General features: G+C 38.0%; 1 protein-coding gene across 1 annotated transcript in view; it reads left to right on the top strand.

Annotated features, from left to right (window-relative positions):
• The window catches only part of LOC145446534 (sodium-coupled monocarboxylate transporter 1-like), a 60,808-nt gene that overhangs the window by 27,417 nt on the left and 16,932 nt on the right, over positions 1 to 16,459 (top strand). The window contains exons 3-5 of the mRNA XM_080324871.1: positions 7,916 to 8,006; positions 12,739 to 12,856; positions 15,123 to 15,190. Of these exons, the coding sequence (XP_080180997.1) occupies positions 7,916 to 8,006; positions 12,739 to 12,856; positions 15,123 to 15,190 (277 nt within the window). The remainder of the gene's footprint in view (positions 1 to 7,915; positions 8,007 to 12,738; positions 12,857 to 15,122; positions 15,191 to 16,459) is intronic.

The raw sequence follows: 16,459 nt of genomic DNA, 5'->3' as shown, positions 1-16,459 counted from the left end.
AATTCCGTTATTAAAGTTGACTATGTATAGGTACGTGCTATACGCTCCCGCAAACAGATGTACGCAAAAAGTCGATGTAGAGCCGCGTTAGTTTTAAAGTTGTTCCATTATGAAATGCGTGAAGAAATTTGGTATGCTGCATAATCACAATGTCCTACAACTACGTACCAAGTTTCAAGGTGAGGAGTCACATATTAGCATGGTAATTCTGTTATTAAAGCTGACTATGGATATGTACATGCTACCGAAAACAGATTTAGGCAAAAGTTGCTATAGAACTGCGTTACTTTTAAAGTTGTTCCATCATGAAATGTGTGATGAAATTTGGCATGCTGCATAATCACAATGACCTGGAGCTCATTTAGATACGTTTTTAATGTAGTTACACACTCTAGTTATTTTGATGTAAAGAAAAAAATCATTCGATAACTCGATACAACTAGTTAACACGCGTTGATGTAACTTTCCTCATTTGTATGCATAGCCTACGCGAAATTGGTAACCGAATTTTTCGATTAGTTTATATTCCGTATTTTATTTAAAACTGAAACTGTTAAGTACTACTTAAAGTGTTATAAAGTGTGAAAAAGGGTACAAGTAGAATTATTATTATGTCATGAATAAGTAGTTTACAAATTCATACGATTTTTCTTGTTGCGTTCCGAGATAAAATGTAATTTTTCGCTCTTTTTATTTTTTATTTTTTCAATAATATTAGTATTCATTTTACAAAAAACGTCGTGTAAAGATAAAGTACTTGAACATTTCGTAGTGCTCAAGTGTAAGTTTTTAAACTATTACCTTGACAAAGTTTTCAGAATAGCAACTTTTGCGTAAATTCTGTCTTGGATTTAGTTGCCGGCTCTGAAAGCAAGCAAAGTTTGTGGCATTTGCGCAACATAGAAATTTGTACATTTCACGCTTATCTTATGTCGAAAACATAAGTTAGTTAAAGTATTTCGAATCATGGGTATGAATGATTTTAAAAAACCCAAATATGTCGCATCCAAACTTCGTGAATATTTTCGATTAGTTTTTTCGATTCTATCTACTTTAAAGGATTCAGTGTTGAAGTTTCGAAACTTGCATGAATTACAAGCTACATAATTCAATTAGTTAACACGCGTTGATGTAACTTTCCTCATTTGTATGCATAGCCTATGCGAAATTGGTTACCGAATTTTTCGATTAGTTTATATTCCGAATTTAATTTAAGTACTACTAAAATTGCTGCAAAATATGAAAAAGTACACAAGTAGAATTATTACTATGTCATGAATAAGTAGTTTACAAATTCATATGATTTATCTTGTTGCGTTCCGCGATAAAAGTTTAATTCGCAAAATTAGTGTGTTCGAATCAGGCCTGTCGTTAATATAGTGATGTCGCATTAGCCCTAAATACACATAATAGAATATCAAGGAAAAGTATCATCTAACGTATAATGAATGTTATTTATTTCTCGGAAGCAAGCTATTATCAAAACATAGTGGTCAAAATTATCGCAGAGCAATACCGATTTTGCGTAAATTCCGTTATGCGTCTGACTACGTTACTAGGGATTATGTAGTTAGTTAGGAAATTAGGAGTCCTATCTTCTCAATCGGTATGGAACAACATCAAAAGCATCACAAAGCAATATCGACTTTTGCGTGAATTCTGTTATGCGTTTTATTACGGTAGTATGCGCACCTGCTTACAGGTGTCCAGACGTGAACTTTCTACTATATTCGCTCCTAACATTATAGCAGCACCCGACGCAGCTTACATTATTACGTTATAAGACGCCGGCGGCGTTTCACTGTCAGTTTAATCACCTTATTCTAGTGACATGAAAAGGACTGAATCGTATGAAATGTGGTCACTTCAAGAATCACGATTTTTCATTAAGTAGTTATGTTTCTAGGCTACTTTTACTTCTATTTCACGGGTTTTCATAGAAATCTGCTTACTTTTATAACTTTATATTTTGTGAAGTAGAGAGTAGTTTAAGGTTATGTTTGTCTAACCTTGGCGAGTGCTATTGTCACACTCGATCACCGTCTTCAAATCATGGCTATCTCAATGATGTTGACTAAATTTTCGGCTTCAGAACGTGTTAATTAGACCTAATCGTTATAACGCTGGGGTTCGCGTACAGGCATCGATAGAGTTTGTATAAATAAAGCCCTGCGAATCGCACGCCTACGGCTATAGTTCGTTCGATTATTTTCACCTTGGGATTCGCGTATATGCTACTAAGCTGTTACGACTTTAGAAAATTCTACAAGACTATTCGGAACTCGCACATGCGAGTGATTTGTTTCCGTAGCTCCGAACTGGAGAATCGCTTGCCTGCGTCTAATGAAAATAAGTCGTAAAATGTGGAGGCTGCAGAGACAGTAACTTGTATACATAAAATCAAGTTTAAAAATATGGACGGATGAGTTATCTCTGACCAATAGAGTAATATAACCGCCTATAGTTTAGTGGGGTATTGTTATAATGTATATCCAAACAATCGTTGCAGACTCTGAATGTTACCTAGGTCCTTATCACAAAAAATCATGCATCAGAAGCGTAGGGGTTCATATTATCAAGTCGCAGCGCTCAAAATCGCATTTTATATTAAGTAATTAGTGATGATGTGTAGAACTTTGATATTAATAATATTATCCGGAGAATATAACCTTACATAGACATCATAGTTTTCGCATTTATGTATAATCTGAATAGGAATTTAAATGCATAGTCCTAAATACACATAATAGAAAATCTGTCGATTCTAGCCAAGGTAAGTTTTGACGCAGCAATCATAAGTCGTAAAATGTGGAAACTGCAGAAACCGTAACTTGTACACATAAAATCAAGTTTAAAAAATATGGACGGATGATATTTGTCCTAAATAAACATAATACAATATCTGAGAAAAGTATCAAGATGCGGCAATCAATGCGGCGATGATATAGCAATGGATGGATGATGTGGCACTATAGGGGTGACGCTTGATGATGTGGCACAGATGACGTAGCAGATGAATGTTCCCTTAGGGGATGAAAATGGGCGTGGCAATTAGGATGACGTGGCGCTCTCTGATTGGCGGGGCACAAACGATTCAATCCTCACTACTTGTCGGGTGAAAAAATGTTCAAATTTTGGTATTCATTTATATCGACGGAAAATATCAATAAAATCAATAAAGGATTTCACTGGAAACTGGTGCTACGCACAAGAAAATAAATTATCCTGTGGTTCGAAAGAAATTATGAATATGTGTTGAGCAGAACGCACTGATGCTTATCAGAGCAAACTGACGACCCATTTAAATTTGTATTCAGTAATTAGTAGGGCGAGTTTTTGCTGCTTTTGCAACATTTTTTACAGCTTCGGAAAGCTTCTTAGATACTCAAAATCTATGTCATATGATGTTTTAAGCTGTTTGGCTAGATTTTATAGTGCAGCTTTTTGCAACTTTTCTCTATTTTTCATACCAATTTTTACTGCAACTTTTATCAAATATTGCATAAAAATGTAAAGGAATGATTTGAAAACATGCAATTTTAATTGCAAATTTTATCAAATATTGCGTAAAAATGTAAAGGAGTGATTTAAAAACATGCTATAAAGACTATTTCTAGTTTGGTTCTATTCTATTTGATTTCCACAACAAAGAGCTATATGATTGGTTAGTTGCATCTCACTGTTATCTATGACAAAATGGCAGTATGTAAATAGATCGCTATATTAATTTTGTCGTTTAAATTTGAGATAGTTTCCCATTTCACGAACGCCCAGTCGAGACTGCCGAAAATTACATTTTCACTGTGTCGCCATTTTCAGGGTATTAATTTTGTTAAATTCGCCAAGAGTGATTTTTTCATCAATGCCTTGGGTCAAGTTTGCAGACCTAGGGAGTTTGGGGTTTCTTTTAGGGGGAGGGGGTTATTCCTAGGCTGTTTGCCGATTTTGTAGAAAATTATTACTCCTGCATTGCGTAATTTTCTTGCTATGTACTTGCAAAAAAATGTAATTTTTGGCGGTCACGCCAGAATGTCCATAAAACGGCAAAATAACAAATTTGACAGCTCTACAGGAACTACGTCATACAACGGAACCTTTCGAGTAACTCATAACCTACTAATTCAACAAAATTTATCTATGCAACTTTTGTCAAAGTTAAGTGCAACTTTCTCGTGCAACAAAAACTTGCCCTAAATTATAGTATAGACACGATGCGACCAGGTCTCGTCAGGGCCGCGAGTGCGGTGAGAAAATCCATCTCCTCTCTCCACCAAACGAGCAAAGACCCGTTTTTCTTCTATAAATTAAATTTTATTCACATCCATTAGCGTCACATTCCTGTGTTCAAAATACTTCGTGAGCGACCTTTTTATTTACAGCGCGGAAGCAGCGTGTTACAGCGTGCTATTGTGCATATCTGCGAATTGCATTTTATTCCTGCGCACTATAGTTACTCAACAGGACTTTGCGAACGGTAATCTCGAAATACAGGAACTCGGCCGTTTAGTCAGCAAACAATTGACGCGGTGCGAGCTAATCAATGCGGTGACGGAACCTAATCGTTTTGGATGTTAGAAACGAATTACTGATCGGATGCGCACTTACGGGCATCTAATCATATGGTGCGACTATTAATTATAGTCTGCTCAATGGACTCGTATTCCCGAGTCGTCGCGCAATGTCACTTGTCTTATCCTAATTCGTTAAGATCACAACACACTGTGCAGTGCACGGCGTTTCATTAAATGTCAAATGTTGATGCGACACCGTATTCTCAGTGACACAAATTCTGATTTTCGTCGATTAGTTTGAATGGGAACCTTCTATATTTCAATAAGGATGATCGCCGCTGGACAGACTGCTAACAAAGCGCGCCAACATCGAATTTCAACTATACTTGTGCATTTGGCAAAAGGGGATTTCTATTGATTAGGTCCAATGACGAAGTTACATTATGGCATCCTCTGTTGGGGGGCTGCCAGTAAAACTGCACTCAAGCCACTGCAGAAACTACAGCATAAAGTACTCCGAATCATAGCTAGGGTTAGAAGATATGCGGAAACTAGAAATTGCCAAGTTTATGTATCAGTTTCACTGCGGTCGCTGCCCCGAATATTTCAATGACTTCTTTACCTCTGAATCAAAAGCGCACAAGTACAACACACGCGCGTCCACGTCGTCCAAATATCATATGCTCGACCGAAAAGATCATCGCTCTATCAAATATGCCGGACATGGTGTGTGGAACAGTATCCCACCAGCCATCCGGCAGTCGACGAGCATGTCCAGTATCCACATTCAAGTCGAAATACAAGCAATTACTACTAAATAAATACATTCCATCCTCAAGATTACCAGACCACTGACGGTACGACTGACCTATCGATCTCGCTTCCCATGACATGCCGCCCTATTTCTTGTCGCTTCCTTTTTCTATACTGTCTTCTTTACTTTCATTCAGTGTGCATGCCTCCTCTTTACATCGCCTAGCCAGGGGTTCTCAAAGGGTGGGCCACAAAGCATTTTGCGGTGGGCCACAGAGCTATCGAGAAAGTTTCAGAATTAATGTAAGTTCAGTTACATTTCTTACGTTATTTGTTAAAAATATATTCGTATTATCTTTATCTAATTATACGTAGGCTACATAAAGCATTTCATCCGACTCTGAGTAGACGTAGTGGCACGTATGAAGTCAGCTTGTACAAATCGAAAACGTCAAAGAGAAACGGTGGCTTTTTCTACTGGCTATGACAACCTACAGCTAACAGCAACTAAAAAAATTTCAAGCGTATAATAGGCCTAACTGGAAGATAATGCTGAAGTAACCAAGTATTCCAGCAGGGTCATATGCCGTTGAAAGGGGTATGCAATTAACTCGCAATGAAATGCAATTGATGTACAGATTTACTGTACTTCGGCAGGCCGTATTCTTGCAAGGTAAAAATAGCCATAATTGCAAATTATTAGCAACTTCTGGCGGAGGTATACTGCACCAACGCAACGAATTTTAATGGATTGAGGATTTAACGGAAGGCATTAATCTTGGAAGTCGGTTTAAAATATCCGGCCTGGAAATCATTGTACATAATGAAAGAGTCACAGGAATTGATTGTATCATTGGATTGAATATTCTGACATCGCAACTTCAGTTGTTTTGGTACAAGACATACAAAGTAGCCTACATCATGCATATTGAAAGATCTTTCTCCACTTCTCTACAGTACCCCATTCACCAATGAATTTTTCGATGCTGGCCCAGAATGATTATAATATTCCCCACGATAGTATCACTCAAGTCCTAATCGCACAGTGCGGGGATCTCATCATTGTGTTTCGCGACGCGAATGGAGCAGCGGACGAAAATAATCTACTTAGGAGTTTTAGCATATGATCTATCAGGGCAGTAACTGCCGCACCCACACCCCCAATTGGGGGAGCTCGAAGGGGCCCAAGATTATTTCGTTGGTCGTTTATTGAAGGATATTTATTCAACTTGAATTTTTTTTTCGCGCTTCGCGCGATTTCATATCCCAGGAAATGGAGATTTAAATATCATTAGTTAGCGAAAAATGCGCATATTTTAGAGAAATAGGCATATCGGCGCTGTCCATGACCACGCATTAAACAGGATTATGACAGTAAGATATCAGGTGGGCCACAGCACATTTTTAAACCGGAAAATGGGCCACGGTCAAGAATGGGCTGAGAACCCCTGGCCTAGGCCAAGGTGGGAGTCTGATTCCATAGACAACTCCTAGTCGCTTCGACATCTTCCTTTCTTTTCATTGTATCGCATTTTTTGTGGTGTATTGAACTGATAAAATTGCTAATAAGCCAATAATGATGATGATGATGACGTGCGATCATGGGATGCACCTGTCGTCAGGACGAGTAAAGGAATATTGTGAAAACCTTCCATGATTTTATTGATATTTTCCGTCGATGTTCATGAATAACTAAATTGAAACATTTTTTCGCCCAACATCATCAAGATTCATATTTAGTGTGAAAAAATACAGCGAGGAAGGAGAAATGAGGCGAATGTGACGGACAGACAAGTCGTGCCTCACTTGGGATAATGCAATTCATGATTAAGTGTTAAGAATTTGTAAAATAGTTACACAACTAACTATATTGGCTGTTAGGAAATAACGTGTTGTCCAACGTGCGACTTGGCTCGTGCGCTCGCAGCGAGATCGTCGGCGACGAAACATCTGCACAAAATGATAGAGGCATGTTCACCGAAACCGTCGATATTTCTATGTCTAAATGCCGAATAATCCTGTCCTTGCCAAATGAGCACAGTGGTATACAGAGGCAACTCCCAATATATGAAAGTAACATATTTATTAAGAGAATTCATTCATTACCGTTGAGAAAATTAATGAACAATGTCAATTAGTATTGAGAATGTGTGTGTGTGCTTGTAATCAGTACGCGTATTCATGATTTTCAGGAGGGGGCTCCAATACTAAATGCAAGAAATCGAGCGACAATAAATCATGCGAAGTGCTCTGAAAAACTTCAAGTCAAATAAATCTGCTACGGAATATTCTACTTTATGGTCATATGCGAAGATCTGCGATAAATTGTTTTACATGTCTTGATCTTCATAATTGCCTGGAATGAAGGGTATTGGCATATATTGGCAAGGAATCAGACACCAATTCTGTGAAAAGTGAATTACATAAAAATCAAAAGTCACCGCAACCTTGCCATTAGCAATTTCACCAACGAAGCAACATGAGTGAAAGAGTACCCAAAACAGCCGCATCTTGCACCAAGATTACAAAAAATATTGTTTGACGCACATATAACATGAAATTGGCGACTATGATCATTATGCAATATTTTGCCCTAGTGAGCTGGGCTTTTGACTTTATGTAAACGTCAAAATTTCGACATATATTTGCAGGTCGCTTCTCAGCATGGTGTTGGCATTTTTCGTCGTATCCTACCTTTTCGTTCCGATATTGTTTGCCTTGAAAATTTCAAGTGCATATGAGGTAACAATTTACTGACAATATTTGACAAAGTTTGGAGGGGTCATTCGAAGGAAATGAGCACTGGCACGACACGAATGAAAACAGGTTGAAGTCTCGGCTTTGCTGATTTCATAATTGTTGAATGCTCGTCTTGGTTCCACGTCCATGCATACTATATGGTTGTTCAGAAACACTTATTTCTCGATTCCGGGGACTCACTGATCAAGTTGTTACGTTGCCCAACAAAACGCTGTACAGCAAATTTGCTCAACTTCAACCAGTAGAAGATGAGTATGAGCCAGTGCTTTTCAACCTGTGTGACGGTTCGCACTTGTGCGAATGAAAAAAATTGCAGTGCGAATGACGAAGGTGGTGCGAACAGTGCGAATGAAAATCCGGATCAAGTGCGAAAGAAAATCGTGAATAATTGTTAATTTTTCTGACGTGGAATAATTCAAATAAACCTAATAGGAAATTTAAGGTCGGTTTAACTTTTGCAGTGGCGACGCAATTGTAAAAACTTGTTTAACTTACGACGTACCACTAATCGTAGCTCTCACAAGCCGTAGTGAATTAATATTTTCGCACGATAATTATTCCGTAACTAAAAGCCTGGTTTGGAAGCTGGTGTAGTGTTAGAAATAAGACATACAACATATCAGCCCGCGATAGGCTGCGACAGGCTGTAGAAATGACGTCAAATTGACTTTCTGCTTTCTTCCGCTAAACAATCATCATATTTTCGTAATAACTGTTCGATTAGCGCGAGGGATGAGGATAGTAGTAAATACCATCATTACAGACTCACATTTTCAAGTTACGACAACGCCAATTTTTACCCCTTCAAGGCTATTAAAGTATGAACCGCAAAGGGTATAATTTTGGGTCGACACGGTGTCAGAGCTATCTGTTAATATCCGTGTAATATTTGTTGAATTTATTCCAAAAAATCCTGCGATAGTTCTTACATATCCAAAGTCACTGTGTTGGGTACTGTAGCCAGTAAGCGAGACACGCAGAGAATATGGCTTTATCATGAGAATTCATGATAAGATTTGTCCGACTGGTTTTTCTGGAAAACAAGGTTGAAGACGGTTGGGATGAACTAGAGTAGGGGTGTGCAACGAGCGAGTTCGGGTCTATGAGATTCATTCATTTCGAGGCCAACCCCTTCTGCGTCGGGGCATATGAAGACGTAAAGTTTTGGCCAATAAACCGCCGATAAAATGCGGTGTCAAAAATATAAGAGGCGACAAAACCTTAGTCCAAAAATGACTGATGCTGGACGGCCAAACTTTTCGATGTGGATATGCTAGGTTGTCGGCACGGAATAGTCCCGTTCTTGCAGTCATGAATAGACAGTGGTACAACTGCGACACGCAGAGGAATTTGAAATCCCGTGCGTCAGACATGTTTTGTAGAGCTGTGTTGGGTAGAGATATGGTGTGCGCGTTCTGTATGTCATACATGTCCGTAAAATCGTAGCATACAAGTGTAATATTAAAAATGAACTCCTTTTCATAGGTGAAGCTCGGTCCGCGAGATGCCACAAAAACTCAAATTTTGGTGGTAGTATAAAAGTTGCTTTACCGTTATTAAGTAGCTGTTATGAATTCTCAAGTTCGATTGAGCTAAAGAGCAGAACACACAGTATCGTGAGTTTGTTTGCTCTTCTCATATACTCGCGAGACAGAAGTTGGAGCAACGTATTATAAGGTAGAGAGCTTTAATTTGCCTCCTCTCCTTGATCGTTTTGCACCTTATGTTCCAAGACATAAGGCAAAAGCCTCAACATAAACATCTGGGTTTTCACCCTTTCGACAAACTGGAGCCTCTGGGACCTTTGTGTCCGCCCTCAAAAACGATTTTGGCCAGCAAGCATTTTTCCCTCGCGAAAAATACGCTGTATTTTGGATAGGAGTGCAGAACAGATTTTAAGCCCTGACCATCCAAGCAATAGTAGAAGTTCTTGTACAAAACCCAACAATTTGTTTGGCCGAGATGGGTTGTATAGTGAAATAGTTGAAATCAAAACGAGAGAAAAAATTGCCTTTTTAATGAGACAAATGATTGATAGCTGACATAGTAGCCAATTTGCTGCACACCTGAACAAAACGTTGTTAAGTATCTGCATCTTCATTCTGTATAACAATTTTCGATTAGTTTGTGCGAATGAAATTTATTTTACAAAAAAAAAGTGCGAATGGGGCTCAGAAAGGTTGAAAAGCACTGGTCTGAGCCAATTGAAATGTCGGTCTTTTTAAGAGTAATAGTATTTAAGGTGGCGGATTTCGTGTCTTGACCGTGACCAAATATTATGTTACATGCACGCCTTCAGGGATAATGGGGCTTTTCCCGTACGTTTCCATCATTAAAAGGGCATATGAAAGCGTTTAGAAGAGGGGCGGGCAACTTCTCCAGTCGGCGGGCCGGATTGCTGAATAGATACATTATTCGCTCATTCATCCACGTATACAAGGAATACATCGGTATTTAATGAATGTATTTTAACGACAGCAATGTAACTTCAAAGCTATTTCACGCCAATAACGACGGAGACAATGTGGATTTGAGAACAGCATTGTCATACAGGCGCCACCATGTCTGCTTCTCCTCGATCAATCAACACACGGTGCAATTCTTAGATTTCAATGCCCTTGTTTAAAACATGAATTTTATTGTTTTGATTTTCCAGACATGACGTCACGAATATTCAATTGTGACGCCATAGTCGATTGATATTGACAATTGAAAATATAGGGTAAATATAGCTCCTTTAACGAAATATCTACGCGTTATCACTGTTGAACCGACTATTTTGAGGGTTTCAAGACTTCCAACCCTGGCAATATCGTATACGTCGGCACTGTCGGGTGGTAATTGTCCGTAGGCTCATACAACATGTTTTTTTGGAAAATATTTACACATTTATGGCATAATTTTGCAACTTGAAAAAAAAAACATATTGTTTTTAGAAAGGCCTTTGTTTCAAACACTGTTGAAAACATGTTTGAACAATGTGTTTTAAACAACCATTTGTTATAGATGGTAGGCTATGATTGGGTGAATCCAATATCCTCCCACTATACCGACTATCTATAATGGGAGGTCAAGAAATAACAGCATGTACACACAGGGGACCCATAGCAATTGGCCCTTCCAAAGATGAAGCACAGAATTAATACCTCCCCCAAATTTTCGACGACACCCCTGCATAAACTCTACAGGTGAATCTGATCCTATCGGCCGAGAAAGGCTAAATATTTGACAGCAATATATGACGAAATTCACTCATGAATATATAAAACTTTTCCGTATACAAAACTGCAAAACTGCTACTACAACTACAACAACTCCAAAAATATCCTTGTGGCATTTCATAACATGACTTCTTACGATTTCCGTGAGCATAGTAAGCCGATATAAGTAAATAAATTAGTCCGAAGTTCAATGGTATAATGAACAGTTCAACATGAGCAGTTTAACGTGGGTATATGGCCTCCAGATAGTTCCGTACGACAATGCAATGGAATGCGGCTGTAGGTAGCCTAATCGAAATGCGGCGTTGGAAAGCAAAAAGGTTGGCCTCCCCTGCTTCAGTTGCGGAAGATTGTTGTCAGGTATCGTGTGCAGCTCATAGTTCAAAATAGGATCAAAGTGATGATCATGATATTTTTTTGTTGTATTTGTATTTCTTCAATAATTTTTTTTACTGTGGTAACTATGCCAGTCGCCCATGTTACTGAGCACAGCGTTGTACAGACGCTGCGTTATCAAAAAGTGGTTGTTAAACTATATACGTTGCTTATTTTATCTCGATATTGAAGTCATGCGGTCCGCAGCCTCAACGAATTTTTAAAAAGTGGCCCAGGACCCGTTTTGAGTGGGCGACCACTGGTATAGAAGATAAAAATAAGTAGGCTAATTATTGAAAATTCTTTATGCCACTGATTAGCTGGAAATTAGCCAACTCCCATGAAATAGCCTCGTTACAATGATCATGATATAATTCGCAGATAAAATACTGCGACGACAAAGAAGAAATAAACTGAAAACTGGTTAAAATACAGGTAGTTTTATATCCAGAGCGCTAGTCAATATCTGGGAGCAGTTTTTGTAGCAACAATGTAGATTTCGTGAAATCAGAACGAAGCTTCCGGCTGCATTCTTCGTAATGTATTGAGATAATATGAAATTATATTATTTTCTTTTCAGCGCACCTATTTTCGTCGCGCAAATGAATTACTCCTCACATACACTATTTCCTACTTTCGGCGGAAACACATTAGCCTTGAGACAGTTTTATATAGGGAGTTCCGGTCAGGTATTACCATAGGATGCTCGATTAATCTCCCTTGCGATTGATGAAATCATTAAAAATCTTCTTCCTATTAAATGATACCACTCTCATTTTAAAAATGACATGTCATTCCCGAGATTTAGTTGTTATCATCTGATTGTCTTCATGGAGTCTAGCAGAACGCCAATAATTTCTAATACACTTTTTTTTATTAAGTCCAGCCATCTTCGTTACCAATTCTTAATGAGATTGTGGACACGACAACTATTAGACAGATGAGAATAAATCGTAAGATAGTAGAAGCGAAGAGCGTAAACTGGATTGATTTGCCGCGGTATTTATATCTATACCGCTTGTCTCATTATTGTTTTCTAAAGTAAATGTTGTTGAATATACCCTTTATATATCTCAAAATGCTATTGTGGTATACAACGTGTTTGCTTTGTTTTTTAGTATCTGGATATGAGATTTCACAAGTCTATTCGACTGCTTACGACAAGTATTTACCTAATCACAAACCTTTTGTTTATGGGCGTCAATATTTACGGACCTGCGGTATTTCTCAGCGGGGGTGAGTGATTCAGAGCTTTGCGGGATTAGTTATTGAAGAGTTCAAATTGTCTGTTGTATAAACACTGGGCAACAATTTTGAACGAAATGTTTGTTGACTTTGATTTTGCACTTGATATATAGGGCTAATCTTCGTAAGCTGATTCCAAAAATGCCGCTGGTTTTCCTCTATCACGTCAAGTCTTTGCTTTACGACATATACCCAAAATATGCAAATTTCCACGAATTTAGCTATATTACTTTTCCATACCATACAGTAATCCACAATTTTATTATATAATAAGTAGGGCAATTTTTTTTGACCTAAAAAACGGAAGATTTTGACCTAAAAAATCTAAATTTTGACCTTTTGTGACCTAAAAAAACTGAAATTTGACCAAATTTTGACCTCACGTATGCAAATTAGGTGTTTTCGCATATAATGTTAAAATTGTACTACTTATCTTCATTTCTGGTTGGAACTGTCTGTCCTTACAAAGTAGATTGGCCTGAAAAAACGTTTTTGGCTCAAAAACTGACAGATTTTTACATGAAAAACTAGTATTTTAACGAAATCTGGCCCTATGAAGAATTACATTACGTATTCTGGTGGAAATAATTAAAATTTGTTGTAGTACAACGAAAGATTCTTTCCTACATTCTCGGGTAGAAAGTGTCTGTCCTTACTACGTAGCTTGCCAAGAACGGAGAACGAACGTTCAACAGCAGCATTTGTTGGCTGACAACACTCAAGTTGTGTGCACACTGCTGGTGACAAACCGTGTTGCTTCATTCTGACAATGTTGTCTATATCACAATTATTCAGCTTGCGCTTCTTGATATAAGAACCATGCAATGTCCAAGCAGTCTTGCTTCAGCTAGGATATTGCGGTACGTTGACCATAAAACCATGTCACTATTTGTTTCATTTGACCATTTATGATTCACAATGAGCAGACGATGGTCCGTTTACAACGGTAGGCCTATAAAGTAGGCTACAAGCTGTAAAATATCAAATTATAAGTTCACCGACAGCGCAAAAGATACGATACAAACGAAATGCAGAGGTCAAAAAATGTTTGACTTTGTAAACAATTTTGACAAATTTTGTAAACAATTTTGACAAATTTTGACCTAACGCTACAATTTTGACCTAATTTTGACTTTTTTCGACATGTCAAAAAAAAATTGCCCTAATAATAAGTTATATAGACAAGAGGTCAATTGAATCATTAGGAAAAAGGTAGGCTACTGGTATCGATCTAGGCCGATGCTTTCAACCATTTTTGTGTTTTGGAGGATGCAATCATTAGAGGACATTTCAGACATATATTTTATGCGAACTGCAGGATATGGCAAGACAATTACACGTTACATTTCGTATAAGCTATAGGAACAATGCCCCATTCAGCTTATCCAGTGTAACTAGAAACTCCTATATTAGCTGGAAAATTTGGATCAAGATGAAGACCTTAGGGATGGCAGGCCTGATACTGAAGATTCTGAAATCGAGGATGATTCAGAACGTAGTGCAGTCCATTACCACAAGTTAAATGATCTGACATAGGCTTTGGGACTCAGAAGAGGAACTTTTAGCATCCTTGCGAATTGAGAAAAGATTACTTGGCAAGAGAGCGAAGATATCTCACTTTCGATCATGATAAAAGGCGTTTTCATCGAAGGGCTACTTTCGGTAGATGTGTGTATCGCCGCGATACTGGCATTGGCATGATAGGCCTACTGTTACCATAGGTTGCTGGATGAGATACGAATCCCGATTTACAACTCAAGTGAATGACAAATGTCTATTGGTAGCTCCAAAAGGATCTTAAAATGTGACATTCTCCAAAATAGAAACGTCTTAGGTGCAATAACAATTGCACACTCAATTAGTATTCGTGAATAATTCAGAAAATTGAGAATAATACAAAAATATTGAGTTGTTACAATATCACAAGCACGATTGGGATTGGAGCATATGTGTCAGCTATGAAATATTGTGTTTTCTTGGTGGTCAGACAATAAGAATGCACTGCACATGTAACCCTGATGCACATGAAAGATTTGAAACGTTTTATACAATAAACACAAAATATTAAAAGTAGTACTTTTATGTGGGATATGAGACATTGGGATGGGTGCCTACACAAAAAACTTGGCGTGATAGAGAAATGCGGAAGTAATTTTTTTAATTCAGCGTCCAAAAGTTAGTCATTATCAATTGTCTGATCAAAGTCAACAATAATTGTGTTTACCAGTGTCATTCTTGTTTATATCTCGTGTTACAGCAACAAATATCGATCTTGTGTCAGCGATGCTTACTACTGGACTCATATGCGTGATCTACACTGCATTGGTAGGTGAAGAATATGTTGATAACCGCTTCGAATAGTATTATAAATAGTGTCGTTAATATTAATGGAATGAGTTTTATATCAGTGAGGAACGGCTTCCAACATTTATAAAATATGTACTTGCTATTACCAACGGTAGAAGTAACTTCCCAGCTGTTATTGCGCGAAGGGCATATATATGCACATAATCAGCAGCCTATCCAGGAGTGTTGTAGCGACTCGAGTCAAGCCGAGCCGTACCAGTAGGTATATTTCTTCACTCGCTGACCTGCGTGACCAACCATTCATTCATTCAACAATTGCGCAACCTGGTTTCACTGAGCCTCAATCGGTTTGGCACAAATAAATAGGCCGCAAACGAAGTAATCAGAAAATTACGTTGTTGCTGGCCAGGGTGGGCAAACCTTTCGGCTCGCAGCTATCATTCAACATGTGAATCCATTCGTAGACTGCACAATATTAGCTAAAGCACGCGTCAGAAATATTATCAAGATTTTTTAAAGCTGGTTATAGGGGTCATCCACGATAACCAATTTTGGTAAAATTTGGGATGAAGGCGGCTGTGCCGATTCTTAAAAGCGGATGTAAATCCAAATCTGTGAGAATCGATCTGTTCATAAATTTGCTGATTCTACTTTTATTTTATACCTCCGACACAGGCAATATTGACAGGTGACAGCATCATAACCATGCTACCTTAAATATATATTCTACGAAAATAGGTAGGGGAGATGTGGTACCGATGGATCACTGGGACCGAAAATACTTCTAAAATTCTCTACGATAATTCCATGATTACACTCCGTGAACTTGTCTACTATTGCATGCTGGCAAAATCTTTCCTCGCATACTATAAAATTCGACGTGAGCGAGCTATGGGGTCTCTCACAGATGTTTTTTATTTTGGGGGGTGTAAACTAAATTTAGATAGACATATACATTTTTCTTTGTAACCTTCAACACGAACAAACCAGCAATTATTTTTATTTGAAGTCTAGGGCTTGTATCAGGCTATATAATGGCACCTATTATTTTTTTCAGTACTTTCCTTGAGTGGAATTTTTTTCGATTAATGCACAAAATTCGTACGGTGGGGATCAATAATACAATAGCCAAATCAAGCAAAATAATCAAGCATACTAATCATGAAACAAATGAAACATGTCTACGTACGGAAATCTTTATGTAACAATTGCATATGTTGTTTTATCGCTATAACGAGGTATTTGGAAGCAACACTGTCGTTTTTCGGGCAATATGTATGTACCCTC

The sequence above is a fragment of the Botryllus schlosseri genome, chromosome 9 (genome assembly GCF_051294905.1).
Source record: "Botryllus schlosseri isolate E-star chromosome 9, Bs_hap1, whole genome shotgun sequence".
NCBI classification, from domain to species: Eukaryota; Metazoa; Chordata; class Ascidiacea; order Stolidobranchia; family Styelidae; genus Botryllus; species Botryllus schlosseri.
This window is presented reverse-complemented; position numbering and strand designations above follow the sequence as displayed.